Source organism: Onychomys torridus, chromosome 1 (assembly GCF_903995425.1).
Source record: "Onychomys torridus chromosome 1, mOncTor1.1, whole genome shotgun sequence".
Classification (NCBI taxonomy): Eukaryota; Metazoa; Chordata; class Mammalia; order Rodentia; family Cricetidae; genus Onychomys; species Onychomys torridus.
The window spans coordinates 26,651,678-26,678,241 of NC_050443.1; the positions used below are offsets into that span (position 1 = coordinate 26,651,678).

Below are 26,564 nucleotides of genomic sequence, written 5' to 3' on the forward strand. Positions count from 1 at the left end.
TGTAAACTCAAATAAACCCTTTTCAAGTTGCTTTGGGTCATGATTTTTGTTTTGTTTTGTTTTGTTTTTTGTTTTTTCGAGACAGAGTTTCTCTGTGTAGCTTTGGAGCCTGTCCTGGATCTTGCTTTGTAGACCAGGCTGGCCTCGAACTCACAGAGATCCACCTGCCTCTGCCTCCCGAGTGCTGGGATTACAGGCATGTGCCACCACCGCCCGGCCAGGTCATGATATTTTATCACAGCAATAGAAACCTAACTGATTATCTGCTTAAAAATCCAAAAGAATGGTGATACATATTTTTAATTCTTTTTGTTTTGTTTTAGACAAAGTCTTTACAAAGCTATAACTGTCCTAGAACTCACTATGTAGACCAGGCTGGCCTTGAACTCAGAGATCTGCTTGACTTCCAAAAACTGGGATTAAAGTCATTCACTCTTGGACTATAGGTCTATAGACCTGTAGATATAAAGAGATGTGGGGCAGGCAGAGGCAGTCACCTGAATGAAGTAATCTCTAGTTAGCTAGTAGGCAAAATCAGAGGGTGTTGTGTTAGATGTAGCAGGTTTCTGTGTGCATAAAAAAGATGTAAATGGAATTTTTTTTGAAGCCACATCTTAGTCTTACCTCTCCACCACACCATTCAACCTTGGAGCTGGAGAATCACCTCCCTGTCCCTACCTAGTGATATTTACTTTTGTATGAAAACAGTATTTCTACAAGTTGGCCCAAACTGGTAACATAGACTCTGGGAAGACATTCTAGGAGACAGGTGGGAAGGAAGATAAACTAGCTTTGCACTTGGGCTCAACTCCCATTTGAGGAGGGAACTGCATATGCCTCTTGCCAGAGCTTCAGGGAGCTTGAAGGAAAGGCTGGTGAGTAAAGGAGAGAGTGCCTTTCTGATGACAGGTGTCCCTCACCCACATGTGCTGGGGTGGCACAAAGCTGGCTGCAGTATCACTGTCCATACGTAAGTCACAGAGGCTGCACGGGTCTGACCCGGGACGACAAGCTGCTGCTTGAATGTCTGTGTATGCCTTCTTCTGCCCTTCTGTTCAGAACACCCACCACAGTGGAAGATGCCATGTGTCTGCAGGGCACTCAGCAAGGAGAAGGAGGTACAGAAAGAAGAGCTGCTTCCAAGGTAGACTCAGACACCCTGAAGCCCGGTCAGTACTGCCTTTCAGAGATGCTTTTCTCAAGTTGACATTTTCCCGTATTTAGACTTTGCTTTTGAAATGGCTCCTGTAGGCCTGAGCATGGCAAACATGGCTGTGGCAGGCCTTGCCCTCCCCCATGCCCTCTGCCTTGCTAAACTGTTAGATGTAAAAATTATTAAAAATTGTTAGGTTATATCCTGTAATACGAATATACCAGGTTGATTGGGACACCGAGGTGGTTCTTAGGAGGGGCTCTGTGCTTAAAGCCGCTTCACACTGTTTGTTTGTTTGTTTGTTTTGCATTGCTGTGAATCAAACCTAGAACCTTTCTTTAAGTTTGGAATGGAAATTTTAAATATTTTAGGTAGAGTTCCATTGTCTTAGAAAATGTGTACTCAGCAGTAGTTGCATCCGAACGTTGAGCTGTTCTGGAAGGCTGCGGGTTAAGGGTGGACAGCCTGGGTATCTGTCTGGCACATCAGCACTGTGACACACCCCGTTCCTCTCCAGTAGAGCAGCTTCCCATGAATTACTTTTACTATTTGAAAGTAGTGTGCTCCCTAGTGACGTGCATTTTAGTTTCTTATTATCTGCTACTAGATACCTGAGTTTCTATGAAATTTACACTCTGCTTGTTTGTTTGTTTGTTTGTTTTTGAGACAGGGTCTCTATATATCTCTAGATGTCCTGGATCTCACTACGTAGACCAGGCTGGCCTCCAACTCACAAAAACTGGCCTGCTGCCTCTGAGTGCTGAGATTAAAGGCGTGGGTCACCACATCCAGCTGAAATGTATACTCTTAACATAAACTCTTCATGTAAAAGTTGCTTGGGTACAAAACTATAAATAACTTGTGGAAATCTTAAATTGATTTTGTACAGATGTTTTATCTGAGGACACTGGCAGCGAATCCATTAGCAGAACTGCGCAGCCGCAGAGAAGGTATGTGCTCCTGCCCCTGGGCGTCTCTCCCCGGAGCCACTGTGAGCTCACGGGTGCAAACCTTCTTTCCTTCTAGCTTTCACCCGCAGATAAAGTGGTTCCAAAAAGACGATGTGGTCATCTTAAAGATAAAAATAAGGAATGTCAAAGACTATAAGTGTAAATTCTTTACAGATAGAGTCGTTTTCAGGTAGGTTTGTATGTGTCTGATAAAGTGAAATTGAAATTGCATACAACATTTTAGAAGGCCAACTTTATTTCTTCTTGTAAACCCAGTGCCTGGGTAGGAGACAAGTTTTACTTGGCTGATATGGAACTGCAAGGTGACATCAGGAAAGATGACTGCAGGTGCATAATTAAAGGTGACGAACCTCTAATCACGCTTGCCAAAGAGAAAAGGGCATGCTGGTGTGGCCTACTCAAGCAGAGGGTGAGCTGCTGCTGTGCCTGTGGCTGGCTGTTGCTGACCAGGAGCACCTTGCACGTCCTTACCTGTGTCCACTGTTGTGTTGCACAGAATCCGAATGTGGCATTTGACTTTGACCACTGGGAGGAAGGTGAAGAGGACAGCCCCTTCTCCAAGGGTGAGATGGGCAGGCCCTGCTCCTGGGGCTGGGGCTGGTGCAGGGAAAGTGGCTGGACAGGCCAGCTGTTCTTAGGATTCTCCTTTGTAGAAACAGGCTGTTTATGTAAGCCCCTAGAAATTGGAGTTGATCTTGGTGCTAAATGTTCTGGTATGGGTACATAATGATCCGTAGTGGTAAATATACTTCTTTGACTATTTTGAGTGCAGGGGATGGAACCCACGTGTGGTAGGAAAGCGCTGTGCCATTAGCTACACCCTCAGTTCCTAAACACACCCGATACTCTTTAATGATAGCCTTCCTAGGACAACTACTTGTTTAGAGCAGACATATTTTACCTGTCAGTGTTTGCTTAATGATTTGTGAGGAAAACAGAGCTAGACCTATGGGACATTTGCTGCACTAACCAAAATAAAATGGGGGTGGGTAGTTAACCTATACTAAACCATTTCTAATAATATCAAATCTTCCAGTGGTAAATTCTAAAAGCATGTCCTGCAAAGTGGCAGCGTTGGTGGAGAACAGCAGCACCTCTTCAGACAGTACCGACGGAAGTGACAGCGAATGAGGACGTCAGTTAACAGAAGAGTGTGGGGAAGCTGAACAGAAATGGACATGCAGCGCACGAGTCCAGGATGTTATAGGGTGGGGACCTGGCTGTCCTAGCAGTCAGAGGCTGTCCCGCCTGGGCAACTACCAGGAACACATCCTCTCTGCTGCTGTGACTCTTGGGTTGATTGGCAAGGAGCAGAGTGGCTCTGGAGACAGCAGGAAGTGTGGTGTCTTGCTGGAACAATTCAACTGTGGCTTTCTCAGTGTGCATCTGTGCAGATGCAGGCCCACCCAGCTGGTGGAGAGCTACGGTGGCGCTGGGCACACAGAGTGCAAGTGGCAGGCTGTCTCAGAAGATCCAGGAAAATGGTGGGGACAGAGCTCTGTTTAAACCGTTTCTTTTTTTCAGATGGTCACATTTTCCAATGTTAAACCTCTGAGCAACGTTTTGTAGCATAGGAGGCTGGCTGTGCAAACAATCAGCTCTTGCTTTTCTGTTTTATATTAAAATGTACTAACTGGGTTACACTTCTGAAATGTGAGGTGGGAATACTTGAGTCTGTGCTCTAGAATCGCTCCTGTAGGAGATGGGCATCTTTGTGGTGGGTCACCAGTGTTCTTACGAAAATGTTGTTGACAGGATTTTGCTCTGTGTCAAATGCACAGTAACATTTTATTCATACTTCCTAGAAAGTACAATGCCAGCGGAGCCAGTCAGTTGGGGCACGGTGACACTAACACAGACAGTGTCAGTGGGCACAGGCTGTCAGCGGGCACAGCACAGGGTGAAGCATGGGAGTGGTGGCACCGTGTGGTGAGGAGGAGCAGGATACATTTCAAACCCCTGCCAGTGACCTGTGCGAGCTGAGCAAAAATAGCAGCAGCTTTGGATGAGTGTGGACTTGAGTGAGTGCAGGGATTGCCTGTGGTCACTGTTGGCTGCCCTAACACACACGCAGCCTTGCGTATGGTAGGCCAGTGCTAACTCCTGAGCCACCCTGCAGCTCTGGCCTTTGTTGATGTGCTGTGACCTTATCAAATCACTCCTGGAATGAGTGTTATGCAGTGCTGTTATGCAGCTACCAGCTAACACATCTGGATAACTTCTGGGGCTTTGTTTTTTTTATTTTTTAGACAGGATCCTGGCTGGCCTGGAACTCACTATGTAGACCAGGCTGGTCTCAAAATCAGAGAGATCCACCCACATTTGCCTCCTAAATGTGTATCACCACATCCAGCATTCCTGATAACATCTAAAAACATCTCTTACCTCTATTTAAGACTCTTAATTCACAAAATTAAGGATAGCTAAAAATAATAATATTAAACAAATATCTGAATACATATTTTCATTAAGAAAAATACCAGGAAGTACAGAGACAGCTAGCCAAACTAGTGGAAACACTATGAACCAATAGCTGAGGAGCCCCCATGGAACTGGACCAGGCCCTCTGGATAAGTGAAACAGTTGATTAGCTTGAACTGTGTAGGGGCCCCCAGGCAGTGGGACCAGGACCTACCCTTAGTGCATGAGCTGGCTTTTTGGAACCTAGTGCTTATGCTGAGACACTTTGCTCAGCCTTGGTGCAGGCAGGAGGACCTGCCTCAACTGAATGTACCAGGCTCTGCTGACTCCCCAAGGGAATGGGGGGGTAAGAGGAGGGAGGACAGAGGAATCAGTGGTTGATATGTAAAACGAATAGAAAATCCCTTAATAAAAAGAAAAGAAAAAAAGAGATTTTAAAGGATTCTAATAACTGGGAAAGAAAGAAAGAAAAGAAAAACACCAGGAAGAAACCACAAATAATTGCTTACAAAAATAAATTGATTGCGGCTTTGGGCTACAAGTGATGGACATTTTACTCGGGGTCCTTCTCTGGTGGGACAACTTCCATCAGCATCTGCAGGTGTTTGGTGACTGGCCCTGGAATGGAAGCCAAGGCATGAGTGCAGTTAGATCAGTGTGGTCACAGGTGACCCTGCAGTAAGGGACAGCTGATGCTCACGTTATCAGAACTGCCAGAGTCACTGCATCAGTTTTTCAGAGGTTAGTTATTTCCTGCCAGAGAAGCGAGAGCTCACTAGTTTCTTTCTATTCACCCAACAATTTACACTACAGGGAAACATGACTAAGTTAAGTATGTTTGCAGCCCAGCACAATCTGAAGTGAGCAGGATTACATTTGGTTTAAAATACAAAACTCTGCATTTTTCTTTCATTGCCTTAAGCCACTTCAGTGGCTTTTGTGCTTTGTTTGAAACAGGGTCTTGCTGTGTAGCCCAGGCTGGCCCCAATCAAAGGCATGGTCCCCCACATCAGCCTCCTGAGAGCTGTGGTTGGAAGTGTTTGCCCTGACAGTTGTTAGAGTGAGCAGGTCAGTGCTCTAGGCTGCCAGTTATCCTGTCCGGATGAGCAACTCTGACTTCACTCTGATGTGTGTGCCTCTGTGCGGGCTTTGCTCTCGGAAGAGGTTAGGGGCTGGTGAGCTCAGGTCAACAGGAAAGAAATCCTTCATTCCTGTACTGCTGAGAGCTAAGTGAGGCACCAGCTTTCACAGCTGAGTAAGTGTGGACAGAGGGTCTGGCACCGCTCAAGCTGAAGGTAACCTTCCCCACCTTTACCTCCACTTGGCTCTCATCCTCCAAGTCCCTGTGTTAAGTTATAGGCGCGTGAGCACCTGTGAGTGTGTGTGTGTCCACCACATGGAAAGCTTTGAGGAACATTCTACTTAAAAGGCAGGTCTGTCTTTTGTTTCTGTTGAAGCGGGGCCTCACAGTGTATCCCCCACCTCAGCCTCAGTGCTGGGATTGCAGGCTCATGCTAAAAGCCCAGCTGGAAGAGGGGTTTTTACTCACACTCACTCAACACCAATGGCTGTAGCACACAACACCCTATGCTGGACCAAGGGTTAAACTGCACAGCCCAACCCCTGTCTTTAAGGGACGCACCATACAGGGAGGAGACACGCTAGGGTCCCATCACCACCGAGTGATGCTCAGGAGCCTTGACTTTTGTAAGTGGAGTTTCTTGTGACCAAATCTGCTTTATAGCACAAAAACACTGGATGTGATAAAGACTTTAAAAGTAAGGCACAGCTGAGTTCAGGGACACCCCTATAACCCCAGCACCAGGGAGGCTGAGGCAGGAAGACCCAGATTTGGGGTGCTAGCTTGGGCTGCATAGTGAGACCCTGTCAGAACATAAAACCAGGTATAGTGCAGCCTTGTCAGTGCTGCTTAGACCAACCTTCTGCTTAAATGGAGAGAGCTAATGCAACTAGCTTTTTAAAATACTGGTCCAGTGGGGCATGCCAACCCATGCCTTTGATCCTAGCACCTGGAGGCAGAGGCAGGTGGATCTACAGAGTGAGTTCCAGGACAGTTAGGGCTACACAGGGAAACCTGTCTCCAAAAAACAAAACAAAGCAAAAAACCCACTTATCCAAACAACTGAAGATCAGGACAGCAGAGACCTGTGGCCTCAGTGTGGGGGGCTCTGGCCCTTGTCCCACACCTGCAGAACACAGAGACCTGTGACCTGGGTGTGGGATCTCAGGCCCTTGTCCCACACCTGCAGAACACAGAGACCTGTGGCCTCAGTGTGGGGGGCTCTGACCCTTGTCCCACACCTGCAGAACACAGAGACCTGTGGCCTGGGTGTGGGATCTCAGGCCCTTGTCCCACACCTGCAGAACACAGAGACCTGTGGCCTCAGTGTGGGGGACTCTGACCCTTGTCCCACACCTGCAGAACACAGAGACCTGTGACCTGGATGTGGGATCTCAGGCCCTTGTCCCACACCTGCAGAACACAGAGACCTGTGGCCTGGGTGTGGGGGCTCAGGCCCTTGTCCCACACCTGCAGAACACAGAGACCTGTGGCCTGGGTGTGGGATCTCAGGCCCTTGTCCCACACCTGCAGAACACAGAGACCTGTGGCCTGGGTGTGGGGGCTCAGGCCCTTGTCCCGTGCTCCTCGTATCTATGATTTTGGGGCGTCCTTGGGCTGTTACTCTTAGATGTCTGCCACAGGTCTCAAAAGAAAGTAGTGACCAGGGCTGCACTATGAGATCCTGCCTCAAAACAATAAAAGGTGGTGTTCTGGAAAGACCCCATCTGATGAGATTATGTTTCTGAACTACATCAGCAAGGGTGGTCTTAATGGTAAATTGTTACCAATTAATGTGTATTTTACAATACACAAGAAAACGGCGCTTTCCCCTCCTTGTTAAAGGACTTGATAGGAACAGAGGACACAGAGGTGGATCTGGAGGGTGGTGTGCTGGAAGGACCCATGCTGAGTCTGCAGTCCAGGCATTACCCTACAATCCTGTTGATACTTACTGGAGATTCTCTGGGCCCATTCGAACTTGTAGTGGACAAAAAGGAAGTAGAATATAAGTCCACTCAGTATGAATAATACACAGTAGAGGTACTCCCAGGCTGGCTTAGTGATGACTGGGGCCAACACCAAAACAAGCGACAGGAGAGTCACTAGGACAGGGATGAAGATGGGCACCTGCAAGGCGAACACCAGCATGTCAGTGGCACCACTCACGCCCCTTTGCATGCTAGTAGAAACTGTGCAAATGTGCAAAGTCTAGGGCGGCTCTGCCCATCATTTCACCCATTGTCTTGTCTGCCAGAGTGTAAGAGAGGCGCGTCATTTGAACGATGAAGGTGTGCATCTCTAACTGATTAAGGCTTCCTGCTTCCACCTTCCCGATCCGCTCCCTCCCTCCCCTTGCCTCGTCACAGATTGGAGAACACAGCTCTGACCATTCACATGCCCTTGATGGGGGTTGCTCTGGCTGTTTGAACCTTGATGTGAATGTCTACGCTCTGAAGCCGCTGCTCCCCACCTTACTTTAGTGTTCAGACCTTTTCCTAGTATGAAGCTGGACCTGACCCGCTCTGAAGGAGGTGTTTTTAAGTCCCCTGTTAGTGTGTTTGATTCTGTTTCTGCCGCAGTTCCGTGAACACCCTTGCTGGGAATTTGGTGAGTAGGTTTCCTAGCTGTCGTCTCAGAGTTGTGAATTCTGGTTTTTTAGCAATCCCTTGTCTTTTTTTTTTTTAATCTTTGTCTTAAATGCTGCTTTGAGTTGAGTTCTTTGATAAGATCACAACCTATTTCCTATTTATTCATTTGCCTAATGTGGTTTGAAAGAAAATGGCCCCCAAAGGGAGTGGCACTATTAGGAGGTGTGGCCTTGTTGGAGGAAGTGTGTCACTGCAGAGGCAGGCTTTGAGGGCTCATATATGATCAAGCCACACCCAGTGAGACAGTTCACTTCCTGTTGCCTGCTGTAGGGCTCTCAGCTCCGGCACCATGTCTGCCTGCACAGCACCGTGTTCCTGCTGTGATGGTGATGGACTGAACCTCTGAACTGTAAGCTGCCACCCCAATTGTTCTCCTTTATGAGAGTTGCCGTGGTCATGGTGTCTCTTCACAGCAACAGACACCTAACTAGGACACCTGATATTTCCCCTCTCCCCTCCTCTGTCTGTACCTCCCTCGGCTCTAGGGCAAGGTCTCGTACAGATGGATGTATCGCTTGTTGGCCTAATCTCCTCTGTTCCTGGGTGCTGAGGTTGCAGGAAGGTCTCCTCTAACCACATGGCCCTCATCCTTTCACGGATCTGCTCTTCAGTGTGGTGGGTAGGAGACTTCGGCCTGCATTTGTTTCCTTTGGGTAGCACTGCCTTGTCTTCTGGTCAGAGTGTCAGAAGGGTCTGAGGCTGCTATTGTCTTTTTTCCCTCCTCTAGAGTGAACTGGGGATGGAGGCAGGGACAAGAAATAACTGGCTGCCCACGGCATCGTTCACACTGCACAAGTGTACCAGGAAGTATCTGTGTCGTCTAAGTAGCGCGTGCTGTTGTCTGGGTAGTGGAGTCGACTTCCAGCCGTCCCTCCACCCGGGGCATGGCTAGCTTGGGAGCCGTCTGCCTCACTCTTTAACCAGGGACTCTCACTTCCAGCTGCACTAGAACTCGTGTTCTGTCTGGCCACCCTTTTCTTTGGAACACTTGGGGACCCTGGGGGGAAGGGTGTCACACTGTCTCACTTCCACTAGTGGGCCCCAGGTCTTCCCACTGGGGTCCCATCCAGGGTTCCCCTCCTAGAACATGTGGGCCCCCAGTCTGGGGTTGTGGCAGCTGCCCATTTTCTCATATGCTGATGATGTTGGCTATGAGATTTTCCCCTTCACTATTCTATCACTCCTCCTGTTTTTATTGGGGGTTTTGAAAACTCAGACTACCTCCACAATCTTGCCTGCTGGAGACACTAAGTGAACCCTAGATGTGGAGGTGGTAAACAGCTGAGATGTACCAAGACCATGAGACAGCTCTAAGCAGCAGAGCCTACAGCTAATCGAGCCCCTTACCCTGCTCCTGGATACTGCAGCCCTCCCTTTCTTCTTAGATCTCTACTTATCCATTTCCAGAAGCATAAAGGAACATGGCTGTTCCTCATGTGTGTAGGCATACATCAGCCATGTGGATGTAAGGGGACCAAAGCACACCGCATGTACAAAGGCTGGGACCAGGGCTGGTTCCAGTGGCCCCATCAGTGTGTAAGCATGTTGGAGAGGCCAGGACCTGACAGAATTGGGTAGAGGTGGAATAAGATGCTCTCTACAACCTGATTTGTGAGTGTACCAGTGGCTACGTGGATCATAAGCCATCCTTTGAAATGAGCAGGAGGATGCTCAGTGGTAGGGCAGTCAGGATGGCATTAAAATGGCTGCCTTCCATTTTTCCCCCCAGAAACCAGAGCTGCTGTGACATTCAGACACAGACTTACCTTGATGGGCCTTTCCAGGTCTTTCCTTGTGAATCTCATCACAATGAGTCCTAGGATTGTCATACCGTAAAACAGCCATGCAGCAAAACTGAAGTAATTGACTAGGGAGTTGATGTCACCGGGGATGATGTAAATGGTGGCTATGATACCCTAGGAGGAAGAAGAGTGACATTTCAGGTCACTGGTGCACACCAACATTGTCCTTGTCCTCACAGAAGACTGAAGCCGCAGCTTCTCGTGTGTGTGTGTGTGTGTGTGTGTGTGTGTGTGTCCTTCCTCCGCCCCCACCAGGCAAGCCCAGCCTGGCTGATGGATAGTTGTTCTCAAGAAAGGCTCTATAGGAAGAGCTTGGACAACTTTTGAGTCTATGAAGTTGTGTCCTTGCATATGTGTTCTCTCTCTCTCTCTCTCTCTCTCTCTCTCTCTCTCTCTCTCTTATACACACACACACACACACGTGCATGCAGGCACATGTGCACACGCAGTCTTTCTCTGTAGCTCAGGCTGGCCTGAAACTTGCGATCTTCCTGCCTCAGCCTCCTGAATGCTGAGCTTACAGATACAGACCACCATGTCTGACCTAAAGTCATGGTTTTAAGCAAGAAGAAACAGACTACACACACACACACACACACACACACACACACACACACACACACACTTTGTACACCAGTATTATAAGGATGACTTTAACTTGGGAAGAGTTTTCACTGTGGGTAAGCACCTGATAAAATTCAGGTCTGGTTGTGACTGCATTTGTGGCCTGCTCCCAGACCAGGGATCCTAGTTTCTGGGACTGTTTGCTCATCTTCAGAGTGAATGGGGAAATGGACGTGAGTATAGTAGTCCTCTGGCTCTGAGAAACCACAGCCAAGTCAACAGGCTAAACTCAGAGGCCATTGGCCACTGTGAAGTGCCTTATTCCCTATCCTGGAGCTACAGGCCTCCAAATCATTTGTCTCAGAACAGGTAAGTACATATATGTAAGAAACAGCACATAAGCTTGTGAGAGTCTTGGCTGTGTCAGGGAGTGAGGAAGCCTGGCTCACTCAGAAAGCCCTGCCACAAGTCTACCCATCTCCTGCAGACTTGATTTCTAGCTCGTGTTGACAGGCAGCCTCATACTTACATAGAATATGAGGGCAGGGGCAGGCGTGAGGCGCTTGACACTGATGTATGACAGCACTTTAAGCATGTGGCCTTCCCGGCCCGCCACATAGATGAGTCTGAAAGGACAATGCAAGAAAGCACTGAGGACACATCTGAGACACACACGCTTCTGAGGTCACTGGCAAGGATGCGCCAGTGTGTCCTCTCCAAGGGGCAGGAGGGCCAGCTGTGATGGTTAACTGCACCTGTGAGGAACTCACCCTGGTACTGTGGAAGCCAAGAGGGCAGGGCAGGATGGGCATGGTTTATGAGGAGCTACCTGTTTGACTCCTAAAAGTTAGGCAAAAAGAAAAAAAAAAGGATAAACTAGTCCAGGGTGTAGAACCTGGGGCCAGGAAGCAAACACACCCTAGACCCTGGGGTCCCCATGTTCTAAAGGCACAATAGGGGTACCTGAACAAGTGACGACCCCCTTCCCAAATTCCTCCTCATCTAGAAATCAGACTTTAAAATGTGAAGCAGAGAAAAGGAAAGATCTGAAACGTAAGAAGGTTGCCGTGCTCAAGAACTGAAGAGCACTTGCCGGTCTTCCGAGGACAAGCTCGGTTTCTAGGACTATGGCAGGACACTGACTCTGGTTCAAGGGGATCTGATAGCTTTGGCACCTCCCCACTCTCACAGGAAAATAAGATGGGGGTTGTAGAGAGGGCTCAGTAGTTGAAGGGTACATACTGCTCTTCACAGGCCCCCAACTTGAGCTACCAGTATGCATGTGGGGTGCGTCACAATGGCCTGGGACTCTAGCTTCAGGGGACCTGATGCCTCCTGCTTTCATTCTGCTCACACACACATACTAACACGCAGGCACACATACTCAACTGACCACAAAAATATAAACAAAATATTCTCAAATATTTATGTCAATAAAGACTACAATTTCTATCTACAGTGTAGTAAAATTACAGAGGCCAGAGACATCTACCCAGAACATCTTGACAGCCTCTTTGAAAAATAGCCATGAGTTAGGGAGAGATACTAACTACATAAGGGCACATGCTTCATTAAGTCTTTTGATAGAAATGTCTACAACATAGTTTTCATAATTTTGTAAAGCAACTAAGAAAATGTGACAAGTCTTATGCAATATACTGGTCCTTTTTTCTTTATTGTCCCAGGGATGAGATCAGGACTTGGTGTATGCTGAGCACATCTGCCACTGAACCACATCCTAACCAACACCGTTGCTTTAACATCATAAACATGGACTCTACTTTTCCCTCCCAAACACACAATTGGATATGAAGTTAAAATTAATGTCAACTGATGCTTGGGGCTCTATAATCTAAATAAACTGGTAGATTTTATATTAACAAAAAAAAAAAAAAAAAACCTACAAGTTTATTTAGAACAACATTAGCAACTTTAGGTTAGAGGAAAAACATCCTTCGGTTGAAACCAGGGTCTTCGCAGGCAGCGATGGCGCATGCCTTTAATCCTAGCACTCAGAAGGCCGAGGAAGGTGGAGCTCTGTGAGTTCAAGGTCAGCCTGGTCTACGGAGCTAGGTCCCAGATAGCCAGGACTATCCAGAGAAACCCTGTCTTGAAAAACCAAAAATTAAATGGATAAATAAAGAATCAAGTTATTATGTAAGCTAGCAATTCTGTTTCTAGGAATTTACTTAAGATGAAAATATGCTCCACATAAAAAAATACATACACAAAAAATACATAGATGAATGTTCATAACAATATTATGCTTAACAGCCCAAAATAGAAATAACACACAAGTTCAACTGGTGATAAACTTTTTTCCATACAGTGGAGTACTATTCCACAGGGGAAATAAACGCCTGATATACACCGCAATTTAGATGAATTCGAGACCATGCTATCTTGAAAGGATCAGTTCCAAACATTTAGATGAAAGATCTGGAGCAGGCACACTTATGGAGGTGGGAAGGAAGGAGATCTACTCAAGGTTAGAGGTGGACAGAGTGACAAGAGTCAGGTCGTAGGGAACTCTTGGGAACACGGTACATTTTAGAACTGGCTTATTGATGATGCTTGTGTGACTTTATATTTACCACAAGTTGTAAAATGACAAGTTCTTAGGGAACTTGGAACAATACAGAAGTCAGATTTTACCTGTAAACTAAGTGGTGGTGCACACCTTTAACCCCAGCACTGGGGAGGAGGCAGATGCAGGCAAATCTCCAAGCTTAAGACTAGCCTGCTCTACATAGTGACCTGCTCTACATAGTGAGTTCCAGACCAGCTAGGGCTACAAAGTAACACTCTCAGAATATTTGTACTTATTTACACTGCCAAAAAAACTATTGGAAAATGATATTTAAAACCTAAATATAATAGTATGAAAAATTATGCAGTGTTTTAGAATATATGACAAAAGATGTTCAAGAACTGTATACTGAAAATTCAAAAAATGGGGCAGGGAGGAATCACAGTCTATGCCCATGACTCAGTGTTCACAAGATGTTCATCTCCCAGTGTATATTAAAAGAGGCAATTTTATAACAACAATTTTAAAAGCCAGGAGGAGGGTCTGGTGAGATTGCTTAGTGGGTAAAGGCCCCTGCTGCCAAGCCTGTCAACAAGAGTTCGATCCCAGAAACCCAAATGATGGAGAGAACTAATTCCCAACTGACCACCCCTACATGTGTGTGGGATGTGTGTACCCACACTCAAGGCCCACAAACATAATTTTTATAAAGTCAAGAGAGCTTGGAATGAGGCATTTCAAATACTGAAAAGATTGTCAGCCCACATTACCATACCCAGCAAAGGTGTCTGTCCTAATTAGAGAAGGATTGCTTCCTGCAGTAAAAGCAGGCGGGGCTGGAGAGGTGGCTCAGAGGTTAAGAACACTGGCTGCTCTTCCAGAGGACCCAGGTTCAATTCCCAGCAACCACATGGTGGCTCACAACCATCCATAATGGGATCTGGTGCCCTCTTCTGGCCTGCAAGCATATATGTAGGCAGAACTGTGTACATAATAAATAAATCTTTAAAAAAAAAAAAAAAAAAAAAAAGGCTAAAGGAATTCCTGACCACTAAGATGACTCTACTCAAGATACTTGAAGGAATACAGAAAAATATCTGAATTACTGACATCATAGAACAAATGAACTTACTGCTTATAGAATATTCCATTAAACATAACAGAACACCTTCTCAATGACCCATGGAACTTTATTTAAAATAGACTACATATTAAAACATAAAACAAGTCCTAATAAATAATACAGGAAAATTGAAATAATTCTTTGTATTCCGTCTGATCACAGCAGCAAGAGAGAATTCTAACACCCCCAAATGTATGAAGATCAAACAACACACTATTAGATGATGAATGGGTCATTGAAAAAAAAGAGTGTAAAAAATCCTAACATCAAATGAAAATGAAACCACACATGAGAGTCTGCAGGATGCCATGAAGATACTCTGTAAGGGAAGTGGATGGCTCTGTGCCTACAATAAGAAACCAGAGAGCCAGGCAGGTGGCAAACACCTTTAATCCCACCACTTGGAAGGCAGAGCAGGCAGAACTTTGAGTTCCAGGCCAGCCTGGTCTACAGAGTGAGTTCTAAGACAGCCATGGATTCACAGAGAGACCTTGTCTCCAAAAACCAAAAAGAAAGAGAAAGGAAAGAAAAAGAAAAACCAGAGAGACATTGGTGAGATGCCTAAGTGACGAAGAGCACTTACTAAGCTCTCCAGAGGACCTGGGTTTGGTTCTCAGCACCCAACATTATGGTAACTCACAACCATCTGTAACTCCAGTTCCAAGGGATCTGGTATCTCTTCTGACCTCCATGGTCTTCTGCATGTATGTAATGTGCATACACACACACACTGTGGTTTTGTTTTAAGATGCTAAAAGTTTTCACTGGAGAAAATAGAGTCCCCTAACTAATAAACAGTGCTAGGAAAACTGAATATCCACATGTAGGAGAAAAAATTAGATCCTTAACTCTTGTCCTACACAAAAATCAACTCCGTTGCTTAGGGAGATGACTGGGGTAAAATGATTGCTGTCAAGTGTGAGAACCTGAGTTGGTCCCGAGCACCCACATTAAAGCAAACAGGCATCAGTGGTATAATAGCAGCACAGCTGCTCCCGGGGCAACTGAGAGACAAACTCCACGGAAAGAAATCTATGCCCGACACACTGTGGCACTCTCGCCCTTACCCAGAGATGCTGCACGAGCTCAGCACTGAACAGGATAGTTACACCAGCCCCTGGGAAGTTCAGGGAACTGTGGAAGAAGGGAATGGAAAGAACATAAAATCTGGAAGAGGGGGAGAAGGCTGTGTGTCTTCTGGGCATGATACAACCAATCCAAACATGGTCTCACAGCAGCCCCAGCGGCCCACAGTGGGCCTGCATGAGTCCCTAGTCAATTGCAGGTTGGGAAACCATTGGCTTCTGATGGATTCTGTGAGAGATGAAGATACCATCTTCAGTTCCATTCTCACTCCACCAGGGTCCACTGGTTGGCTCACAGCTGCTTGACAAAGATCCAGCAAAGCTGAGCCACATGATGACCACTATGCCACCTATGTTTGTTTGTTTGTATGGTTGGTTCGGTTTTTGTTGTTGTTGTTGTTTTTTGTTTTTTGTTTCTTTTTGAGACAGGGTTTCTCTGTGTAGCTTTGCGCCTTTCCTGGAACTCACTTGGTAGCCCAGGCTGGCCTCGAACTCACAGATATCTGCCTGGCTCTGCCTCCCAAGTGCTGGGATTAAAGGCGTGCACCACCACCGCCCAGCCACCTTTGGTTTTTATCTCCACCTGTTACATACTTGGGGGACTTGTACAATTTGGGGATACTGGATTGATGGAAATTTTCTTATGAATCACTTATGCCTTCTCCCAGGAATACTGTTTCTAAGCTTCCCCAGGAAAGTCCTGAGCATACTACACCTCCCACTTTTAGGGGGATATCCTTATCTACTTGAAAATGTTCCTTACGCCTTGGAGGTTGTGACACACAGAAAGAAGCCAGAGGTCTCTTTATGAGGCTATGAGATATTCTTGAAACATCTGTCCCTGTACTTAACTCAGGAACAAGATAATGAAAACAAAGTAAACTTAAACAGTCAACAAGATTCAGTGGGCCAGAAGAGTAGGCCACAGATCAGATTACAGCCTCATTCCACTATACACTCAGGCGATTATGTAGCATATACAGCAACAAAGTTAGATTAGCTAAAGTTACCTCTGCCCTACACAGGGACTTATATGAATGGGCAAAGCATGGAGTGGAAAGATGATAAAAGAATGAGATGTCAGGACCTCCCTTTCTTCGAAAAGTTAGCGCATGCAGAGCCACTGTGATGACATACAACCAAAGAAAAACATATAAATAAATTCTATAAGGATATAAAATGTAGACATTGTATTCTTCCAGAATTTGAATAATAACTGCAGCAGCTTTGGCCTGGGAATTTTTTGGGGGGGGGAGGCACTCTGACCATTAAGAATTAATACTGGGTCCGCCCCAGAACTCCCATCTGGACCAGGGGTGAGTGCCTGAGGTTATAGTCAGAGAGGCAACTCCCCCTGGGTCCCACCGCTGGGCACAGGCCATCCCGGGAGGAACTGCCCAACTTGGCCCCAGTTTCCGGCCAATCGGCGGGCCCTGCGGGAAGGCTCCCCTTTTCCAAGACTGCAGGCAGACACTGCAGTCTCCACACCCTGCCCCCACACCCATCAGCCACTTCCTGTGAATCAGAGACCAGCCCCAAGCTTCCATCCTGCCCTGGAACTCCCATCTGGACCAGAGACCAGAGGAACTCCCATCTGGACCAGAGACCAGAGGAACTCCCATCTGGACAAAAGGAGCTCCCATCTGGACAAAATAAGGAGACCCCAGGGACTTCCCAAGACTCAGAGTCCATCCCCCAGCTCCTATCCAGCCAGCATTCTCATCTGGACCAGCGCTCCCATCTGGCCCAGAGCTTCCATCTGGACCAGAGGGAGGCTCCCTAAATCTGTCAGCTCTCTCTGGACAAAGTACACTGATAAGACCAAGAACAAACCCAAGAGGAGATGGGCAGACCTCAAGGCAGAAGTACATACAACAAAATAAAGAGCAATACAGCATCACCAGAATCTAGCCCTTCTCCAACAGCTAGACCTGAACATCACGGAATGGAAGAAGAAGAAGAAAACAACCTTATAAGTAACATCATGAAGAGGCTAGAGCCCTATATAGAAGAAATCAAAACTAAAGTAGAGGAACAGACAAACAAAAAATGGGAAGAACGCTATAAAAAAACTAGAGGAAAGGACAACTAAAGCAGAAGAAAACAATAAGTCCTTGAAAGAAAATCATGAAAAAGCAAGGGAGACAGTCCAAGACCTGAAGAGGGAAATAGAAAAAATGAAGAAGACACTAGCAGAAGGAATGCTGGAAATAGAAAATCTGAGTAAACAAACAGGAACTTCAGAGGCAAGTATAACCAACAGAATGCAAGAGATGGAAGAGAGGATCTCTGGTGTTGAAGATACAATAGAAGAAATAGATGCATCCGTCAAAGAAAACACTAAAACCAACAAAGTCATGACCCAAAATGTCCAAGAAATTTGGGACACCATGAAAAGCCCAAACCTACGAATAATAGGGATAGAGGAAGGAGAAGAATACCAACTCAAAGGCACAGAAAATATATTCAACAAGATCATAGAAGAAAACTTTCCTACCTTAAAGAAGGAAATGCCTATGAAGATACAAGAAGCCTATAGAACACCAAACAGACTAGACCCCCAAAAAAGTCCCCTTGCCACATAATAATTAAACACCTAAACGTACAGAATAAAGAAAGAATATTAAGGGCAGCAAAGGAAAAAGGCCAAGTGACTTATAAAGGCAAACGCATCAGAATAACACCCGATTTCTCAATGGAGAAATTGAAAGCCAGAATGACCTGGACTGATATAATGCAAACACTAAGAGACCATGGATGCCAGCCTAGACCAATATACCCAGCAAAACTTTCGATCATCATAGATGGAGTGAACAAGACCTTCCAAGACAAAGCCAGATTTAAACAATACTCATCCACAAACCCAGCCCTACAGAAAGCACTAGAAGGAAAATTCCAACCTAAGGAAGGCAGATATACCCATGAAAACACAGGCAATAGATAGCACCACAGCAGTAAACCCCAAAGAAGAGAAGAATACACACACTACCACCAAAAACTAAAAATAACAACAGGAACGAATCACTGGTCATTAATATCCCTTAATATCAATGGCCTTAATTCACCTATAAAAAGACACAGACTGACATAATGGATACAAAAACAGGACCCATCTTTCTGCTACATATAAGAAACACACCTCAAATTCAAAGACAGACACCTCCTAAGAATAAAAGGCTGGGAAAAGACTTTCCAATCAAATGGTCTTAAGAAGCAAGCTGGTGTAGCCATCCTAATATCCAGCAAAATAGACTTCAAACTAAAATCAATCAAAAGAGATGATGAAGGACATTACATACTCATCGCAGGAAAGATCCACCAAGATGAAGGCTCAATTCTGAACATTTATGCCCCAAACACAAGGGCACCCACATATGTAAAAGAAACATTACTAAAGTTTAAATCACATATAAAACCCCACACATTAATAGTGGGAGACTTCAACACCCCACTTTCACCTCTGGACAGATCGGCCAAATGGAACTTTAACAGAGACATAATGGACTTAACTGATGTTATGGCTCAAATGGACTTAATCGATATCTACAGAACATTCTACCCAAACAAAAAAGAATATACCTTCTTCTCAGCACACCATAGAACCTTCTCTAAAAGCGACCATATACTTGGCCACAAAGCAAATCTCAACAGATACAAAACAACTGGAATAACCTCCTGTGTTCTATCAGACCACCATGGTTTAAAGTTAGATTTCAACAACAGAAAAAACTACAGAAATCCTACAATCTCATGGAAACTGAATAATGCTCAACTGAATCACCAATGGCTTAAGGAAGAAATAAAGAAAGAAATTAAAGACTTCCTAGAGATCAATGAAAATGAATACACCACATACCCAAACTTATGGGACACTATGAAAGCAGGGCTAAGAGGGAAATTCATAGCACTGAACGCCCACATAAACAAGTTGGAGAAATCTCACGCTAGTGACTTGACAGCACACCTGAAAGCCCTTGAACAGGAAGAAGCAAAGTCTCCCAGGAGGAACAGATGCCAGGAAATTATCAAATTGAGAGCTGAAATCAATAAAATAGAACTACAGAGAACAATACAAAGGATTAATGAAACAAAGAGTTGGTTCTTTGAGAACATCAACAAGATAGACAAGCCCTTATCCAAACTAACCAAAAGACAGAGAGAGAGCATCCAAATTAACAAAATCAGAAATGAAAATGGGGACATAATAACAGACAATGAGGAAATCCAGAGAATCATCAGGTCATACTTCAAAAACCTCTACTCCACAAAACTGGAAAATCTAAAAGAAATGGATAATTTTCTGGATAGGTACCACATACCTAAGTTAAATCAAGACCAGATAAACCATTTAAATAGTCCAATAACCCCTAAGGAAATAGAATCAGTCATTAAAAGTCTCCCAACCAAAAAAAGCCCTGGTCCGGATGAATTCACTGCAGAATTCTACCAGATCTTCAAAAAAGAGTTAATACCAATACTCTTTAAATTGTTCCACACAATAGAAGAAGAAGGCATATTACCAAACTCCTTCTATGAGGCTACAATTACCCTGATTCCTGAACCAAACAAAGATGCAACAAAGAAAGAGAACTGCAGACCGATCTCCCTCATGAACATTGATGCAAAAATACTCAATAAAATTCTGGCGAACAGACTCCAAGAACACATCAAAACAATTATCCACCATGATCAAGTAGGCTTCATCCTAGGGATGCAAGGGTGGTTCAACATACGAAAGTCCGTCAATGTAATACACCAAATAAACAAACTCAAAAAAAAAAAACCAAAAAACCAAAAAAAACACATGATCATCTCACTAGATGCAGAAAAAGCATTTGACAAAATCCAACACCCCTTCATGATGAAGGTCTTGGAGCGATCAGGAATACAGGGAACATACCTAAACATAATAAAGGCAATCTACAGCAAGCCAACAGCCAACATCAAATTAAATGGAGAGAAACTCAAAGCAATACCACTAAAATCAGGAACAAGGCAAGGCTGTCTCCTCTCCCCATACTTATTCAATATAGTACTTCAAGTTCTAGTCAGAGCTATAAGACAACACAAAGAGATTAAGGGGATACAAATTGGAAAGGAAGAAGTCAAGCTTTCCCTATTTGCAGATGACATGATAGTATACATGAGTGACCCCAAAAATTCAACCAAGGTACTGATACAGCTAATAAAAACCTACAGCAACATAGCAGGATACAAGATCACCTCAAAAAAAATCAGTAGGCCTCCTATATACAATAGACAAACAGGCTGAGAAGGAAATCAGAGATACATCACCCTTTACAATAGCCACAAATGATATAAAATACCTTGGGGTTACTCTAACTAAGCATGTGAAGGACCTATATGACAAGAACTTTAAGTCCCGGAAAAAAGAAATTGAAGAAGATGTCAGAAAATGGAAAGATCTCCCATGCTCATGGATAGGCAGGATTAACATGTAAAAATGGTGATCTTACCAAAAGCAATCTACAGGTTCAACGCAATTCCCATCAAATTACCAACACAATTCTTCACAGATCTGGAAAGAATAATACTCAACTTCATATGGAAAAACAAAAAAGCCAGGATAGCCAAAAGAATCCTGTACAATAAAACAACCTCTGGAGGCATCACAATCCCCGACCTCAAGCTCTACTATAGAGCTACCGTAATAAAAACAGCTTGGTACTGGCATAAAAACCAACATGTGGACCAATGGAATCGAATTGAAGACCCTGACATTAACCTGCACACCTATGAACATATAATTTTTGACAAAGAAGCCAAAAATGTACAATGGAAAAAAGAAAGCATCTTCAACAAATGGTGCTGGCATAACTGGATGTCAATGTGTAGAAGGCTGCAAATAGATCCAGATCTGTCACCATGCACAAAACTTAAGTCCAAGTGGATCAAAGACCTCAACATAAATCCAGTTACTCTGAACCTGATAGAAGAGAAAGTAGGAAGTACTCTTAAATGCATTGGCACCGGAGATCACTTTCTAAATATAACACCAGGAGCACAGACACTCAGAGAAACAATCAATCAATGGGACCTGTTGAAACTGAGAAGCTTTTGTAGAGCAAAGGACACGGTCAACAAGACAAAGTGACAGCCTACAGAATGGGAAAAGGGCTTCACCAACCCCACATCTGACAGAGGGCTGATATCCAGAATATATAAAGAACTCAAGAAATTAGACATCAAAATGCCCAACAGTCTGATTAAGAAATGGGTGATAGAAGTAAACAGAGAATTCTCCACAGAGGAAGTTCAAATGGCTGAAAGACATTTAAGGAATTGCTCAACATCCCTAATTATTTGGGAAATGCAAATCAAAATGACTCTGAGATACCACCTTACACATGTCAGAGTGGCTAAGATCAAAAGCACAGAAGACAGCTTATGCTGGAGAGGCTGTGGAGCAAGGGGAACTCTCCTCCACTGCTGGTGGGAATGCAAGCTTGTACAGCCACTTTGGAAATCAATATGGCACTTCCTTAGAAAATTGGGAATCCATCTCCCCCAAGACCCAGCTGTAGCACTCTTGGGCATATACCCAAGGAATCTCAATCATACCACAAGGGCATTTGCTCAGCTATGTTCATATCAGCATTATTTGTAATAGCCAGAACCTGGAAACAACCTAGATGCCCATCAACTGAAGAATGGATAGAGAAAACATGGTACATATACACAATGGAGTACTACTCAGCAGAGAAAAACAATGACATCATGAGGTTTGCAGGCAAATGGATGGATCTAGAAAAAATCATCCTGAGTGAGGTAACACAGACTCAGAAGGACAAACATGGTATGTACTCACTCATAGGAGGATACTAGATGTAAAACAAAGATGACTAGACTGCTACACAACTCCAGGGAGGCTACCTAGAAAACGGGACCCTTGGAAAGACCCAGGAATCACCCAATGACAGAGAAATGGATGAGATCTACATGAACAACCTAGACAACAGTGGGAGTAATGAAGGGCAAGATTTGAGGGAAAGAAAGCTTAGGGGAGCGGGAGATCCCAGCTGGATCAAGAACAGAAAGGGAGAACAAGGAAGAACAGACCATGATAAATGAAGACCACACGAGAACAGGAATAGGCAGAGTGCTCGAGAGGTCCCCAGAAATCCACAATGATACATCCTCTGTAGACTGCTGGCAATGGTCGAGAGAAAGCCTGATCTGACCTAGTCTGGTGATCAGATGACTAAACACCCTAGCAGTCATCTTGGAACTCTCATCCAATAACTGATGGAAGTGGATGCAGAGATCCTCAGCCAGGCCCCAGGTGGAGCTCCAGGTGTCCAACTGTCGAGAAGGAGGAGGGACTGCAAGAGCGTGAATTGTTGAGACCAAGATTGGAAAAAGCACAGGGACAAATAGCTAATCGAATGGAAGCACATGAATTATGAACCAAAGGCTGTGGAGCCCCCAGCTGGATCAGGCCCTCTGGATAAGTGAGACAATTGAATAGCTTGATCTGTTTGGGAGGCTCCCAGGCTGTGGGACTGGGACCTGTCCTTGGTGCATGAGCTGGCTGTTTGGAACCTTGGGCTTACACAGGGACACATGCTCAGCCTGGAAGGAGGGGACTGGACCTGCCTGTACTGAATCCACCAGGTTTAAATGAGTCCCCAGGGGAGTCTTGGTCCTGGGGAACATGGGAATGGAGGGGAGAAGCTAGGGGGAAGGTGGGGGTGGGGCGGGAGGGGGGAGGACAGGGGAACCCATGGCTGATGTATAAAATTAAAACACATAATAATAATAATAATAATAATAATAATAATAATAATAATAATAAATTAATTAATACATAAGAAAAGAAAAAAAAAGAGTTAATACTGGCTGAGTGGTGGTGGCACATGCCTTTAATCCCAGCACTTGGGTCTACAGAATGAGTTCCAGGATAGCGAGGACTGTTTCACAGAGAAACCCTGTCTCAAAAAAACCAAAACAAAACAAAACAAAGTTACTACTGGTGGGGTGTGGTGGCATATGCCTTTAATCCCAGCACTTGGGAGGCAGAGGCAAGTGGATCTCTGTGAGTTCAAGGCCAGCATGGTCTACAAACAGAGTTCCAGGATAGCCAGGGCTGTTACACAGAGAAACCCTGTCTTGGAAAAACCAAATAAAAATAAATAAATAAAATAAAGAGTTAATAATACTCTGCCCAGGCTGGCTTGGAGATTTTGTTTTGGTCTAGTGTCCTTGAAGCCACAAAAACTACTGGCCCAAGAATAGGTTGTCATATGCCTCTAGATTCTTAAAATTTGGGTTATGGGGTGAATAACTAAAATTGATTGTAAAGAACAACTTTATCAATGATGACTAAACTTTAGGGAAACTTATTGTAAAAGATAACCCTGTTCTGTCATGGTTTACCAATGATGACTAAAAGATGAGCAAGAAGAAGTGAAACTGATGTCCAAAAACAAAATCGATATGATCTATGTTTTGGAACAGCATGAGTCTATCCTCTGCTTACTGGATTCTGCATAAATAAACACTCTGTCTGCTAATTAGGCAGGTTACAACATTCTCCCGACCACCATGCCTGGCTCCTCCTTCCCTAACCGTCTTACTTCCTCTCTGGGACCTGTCAACCTCAGGGGCTGGCCCCAGACAGCACCCTCTGCATGTGTACTATAGCACTTGCACACCCACAGATGCACCTACACAAATAATTGTGATAAAAAACAATTTCAAGTTTTAATATGAAAATTGTTCGGGTTCATTAGCCTCTGAAAACTATTTTGAGATTCCATTCACTCTAGTCAAGATTATTACCATCTAGAAAACAAAGGTCAACAAATGCTGGCAAAGGTGTGTGGACAGGGGAACCCTTAATCACTGTCAGCTACTTCCTTATAGCTTTAGCAGAATTATTTTGTGGTGTGTATCTATCTATCTATCTATCTATCTATCTATCTATCTATCTATTTATTTATTTGGTTCATCCGTCCACCCTTGTCTACCTCACTTTAAGGTTTAAGCTACATTCTTTGTCTAGTCTTCCGAGTTTGTACACATATACCCAGCATGCTCTGGGCTCAGCCCCCATGTGAGGTTTAACCTGACAGAGCCCTAAGGATGCAGGGGGTCCCTCATTGACTTTGTTGTTCCCTGCCCACCCTGAGACAGTGACAAGATGGGGGCACCCTACCTGCCCGCTGTAAAGCAGGTCCCATTAGCAGCACCGATGGTTGAAAAGGCCACAAAAAGCGGGACTACCCAAGATGCTGGATAGAGAACTCGGTCTCCGAAGGTCTGGGGAAAAGCAGAGTGTGGTCCTGAGGGCCTTTGCTGGGCACACACATCCCCATGTCACTTCACTGTGCACAGCCTTTGGGAGCCTCTACTGGACAAAAGTGAGACACCTCCGAGAGCCCAGTCTCTTGCTGGTGACAGGAGTCTTGCCCATCATTCTCAGTCACCTCACTTCCTGGCCAGATCTCATTACAGATGGTTCTGAGCCACCATGTGGTTGCTGGGAATTGAACTCAGGACCTCTGGAAGAGCAGCCAGTGCTCTTACGCGTGGAGCCATCTCTCCAGCCCCCCTTGTCTCATTGTCAAGCTCCACCTCATTTTGCCTCACCTGAACATACCTCATTTATCTTATTTCATGTTCCTAGCTCAACTGCCTGACTCTGGCCCTGGCTCACCTTAATTACCTCACTTACTTCCTGGTCCTAGCTCACCTTGATTACCTCACTTCCTGGCCCTAACTTGTTTTACTTTACTTCTTACTTCCTTGGTGCCCTCACTGGGCATGACCTTACTTTAACTACCAGTCTCGGGGGGCATGGACTTTTCTAGGTGCTCTGGCACCCTCACTCAGCTTCAGTCCCACAGCCCATTACTGAAGTCGCCTCCTTTCACTCACATGTACTAGCCTTGCTCTGTGGACTCTGCCCAGGGTTCTTCCACCATTGCTATACACACCTGGGAGGGAGGCCACAGCCCTTGGATGTTGACAGTCTTCCCCACTACCTTTGGCCCCCGCCGAGATGTGTACTCAGTCTTCTTGCTCTGAGCCTCCCTCCTTCCAAAGTGCCCCAGCTACTCACCACAGCCACAGCCTGGGACTGCAGGAGCTCTGTTGGAGTCATTACTGTGAAGTAGGAAATATTCACAAGGATGTAGCACACAGTCACGAGAGGAATCCCAATGACAATGGCCATGGGCAGGTTTCTGAAGGGGACAAAGACACGGGGACCAGAGTCACAACAGAGCATCCTGTGGCGTGCTAAGAGGGACCATCTAGTCCGCTTCCTTCCTCTGTCAGCCCCGCTGACAGCTCTGCCAACACCGGAGTCCTAGACGCCCCAGCTAAGACAAGAGACATTTTCTCCAGGCTGGAGAACTGAATGGCTTAAAGCAACATAAGGCAGAGATAAAGGAAGTCAGTGTTCTTCCTTCTGTCAGCCATGCCGCTGTGCAGCAAAGACAGACCAGTGGGGTACTGAGCATGGGTACTGTGGTTCCCTCAGGGTCAGGTGCATTGCCAGGGTAGAGCACTTGCCCAGCATGCTCAAGGCCCTGGGTTCCATGACCACAGGGATGGAGGTGGGAAGCCACTGAGTGGGGGAGGAGCAGAAGGTAACAGAACAGGGGAGGGGGCAGCAGCGCCCCCTGGTGCCCTGCAGAGGAGACACACTGGGGCAGCACCATGCCCTGCCCCGCACTTCTCTTACCTGTAGGGGTTTCTCAGCTCTTCGGTGATATAGTTGAGCTGATTCCTGGACAAAGAAAAGTAAGCAGGGTGACACTGTGACTTGCTACGTGACTTTCTTGGCCAAGCTTGTGAAGCAATGATACACGTCTACTCATTTTAAGATCTCTACTGTAATAGCTAAAGGCATAGCTCAGCATCAGAGTGCCTACAGAGAATCCCCCAGTGAGAGGCTGGGGGATGGCCAGCGACAGAATACTTTCCTAACATGTGCACAGCCCTGGGTTCTATCCCCGACATTAAAAATGAAACGCAGTAAAATAATGGAAGGAGTAATAAAAGTGTCCATGAAGAGCTTCCCACACCAATGCAGGGCACCCTCTACCCCGCAGGTCCTGGCGGTGGCAGGCCTCGCAACTGCCGAGAGCTAAGTCTTTGCTCTCTGTGGAAATCATGGGGATTTTCAAAAAGATTCAGGATACTCTGAAAAGTGG

The 26,564-nt window shown here is 45.4% G+C and overlaps 2 protein-coding genes across 7 annotated transcripts in view; one reads left to right on the forward strand and one right to left on the reverse strand.

Moving 5' to 3' along the window:
* Positions 1 to 3,255, forward strand: part of Tdrd12 (tudor domain containing 12) — a 67,850-nt gene extending 64,595 nt beyond the window's left edge. Inside the window, exons 26-31 of the mRNA XM_036207079.1 lie at positions 1,060 to 1,169; positions 2,043 to 2,103; positions 2,180 to 2,293; positions 2,380 to 2,533; positions 2,621 to 2,687; positions 3,161 to 3,255. Of these exons, the coding sequence (XP_036062972.1) occupies positions 1,060 to 1,169; positions 2,043 to 2,103; positions 2,180 to 2,293; positions 2,380 to 2,533; positions 2,621 to 2,687; positions 3,161 to 3,255 (601 nt within the window). The remainder of the gene's footprint in view (positions 1 to 1,059; positions 1,170 to 2,042; positions 2,104 to 2,179; positions 2,294 to 2,379; positions 2,534 to 2,620; positions 2,688 to 3,160) is intronic.
* Positions 3,256 to 5,034: 1,779 nt separating this feature from the next.
* The window catches only part of Slc7a9 (solute carrier family 7 member 9), a 30,374-nt gene continuing 8,844 nt past the window's right edge, over positions 5,035 to 26,564 (reverse strand). For all 6 annotated transcript variants that reach the window (XM_036181009.1, XM_036181016.1, XM_036181000.1 and 3 more), the window contains 7 exons: positions 26,093 to 26,137; positions 25,466 to 25,589; positions 24,560 to 24,663; positions 11,173 to 11,269; positions 10,044 to 10,193; positions 7,582 to 7,756; positions 5,035 to 5,163 (listed from right to left, as the gene is read on the reverse strand). In XM_036181009.1, coding sequence (XP_036036902.1) covers positions 5,099 to 5,163; positions 7,582 to 7,756; positions 10,044 to 10,193; positions 11,173 to 11,269; positions 24,560 to 24,663; positions 25,466 to 25,589; positions 26,093 to 26,137 — 760 coding nt within the window. In that variant the 3' untranslated portion in view covers positions 5,035 to 5,098. The remainder of the gene's footprint in view (positions 5,164 to 7,581; positions 7,757 to 10,043; positions 10,194 to 11,172; positions 11,270 to 24,559; positions 24,664 to 25,465; positions 25,590 to 26,092; positions 26,138 to 26,564) is intronic.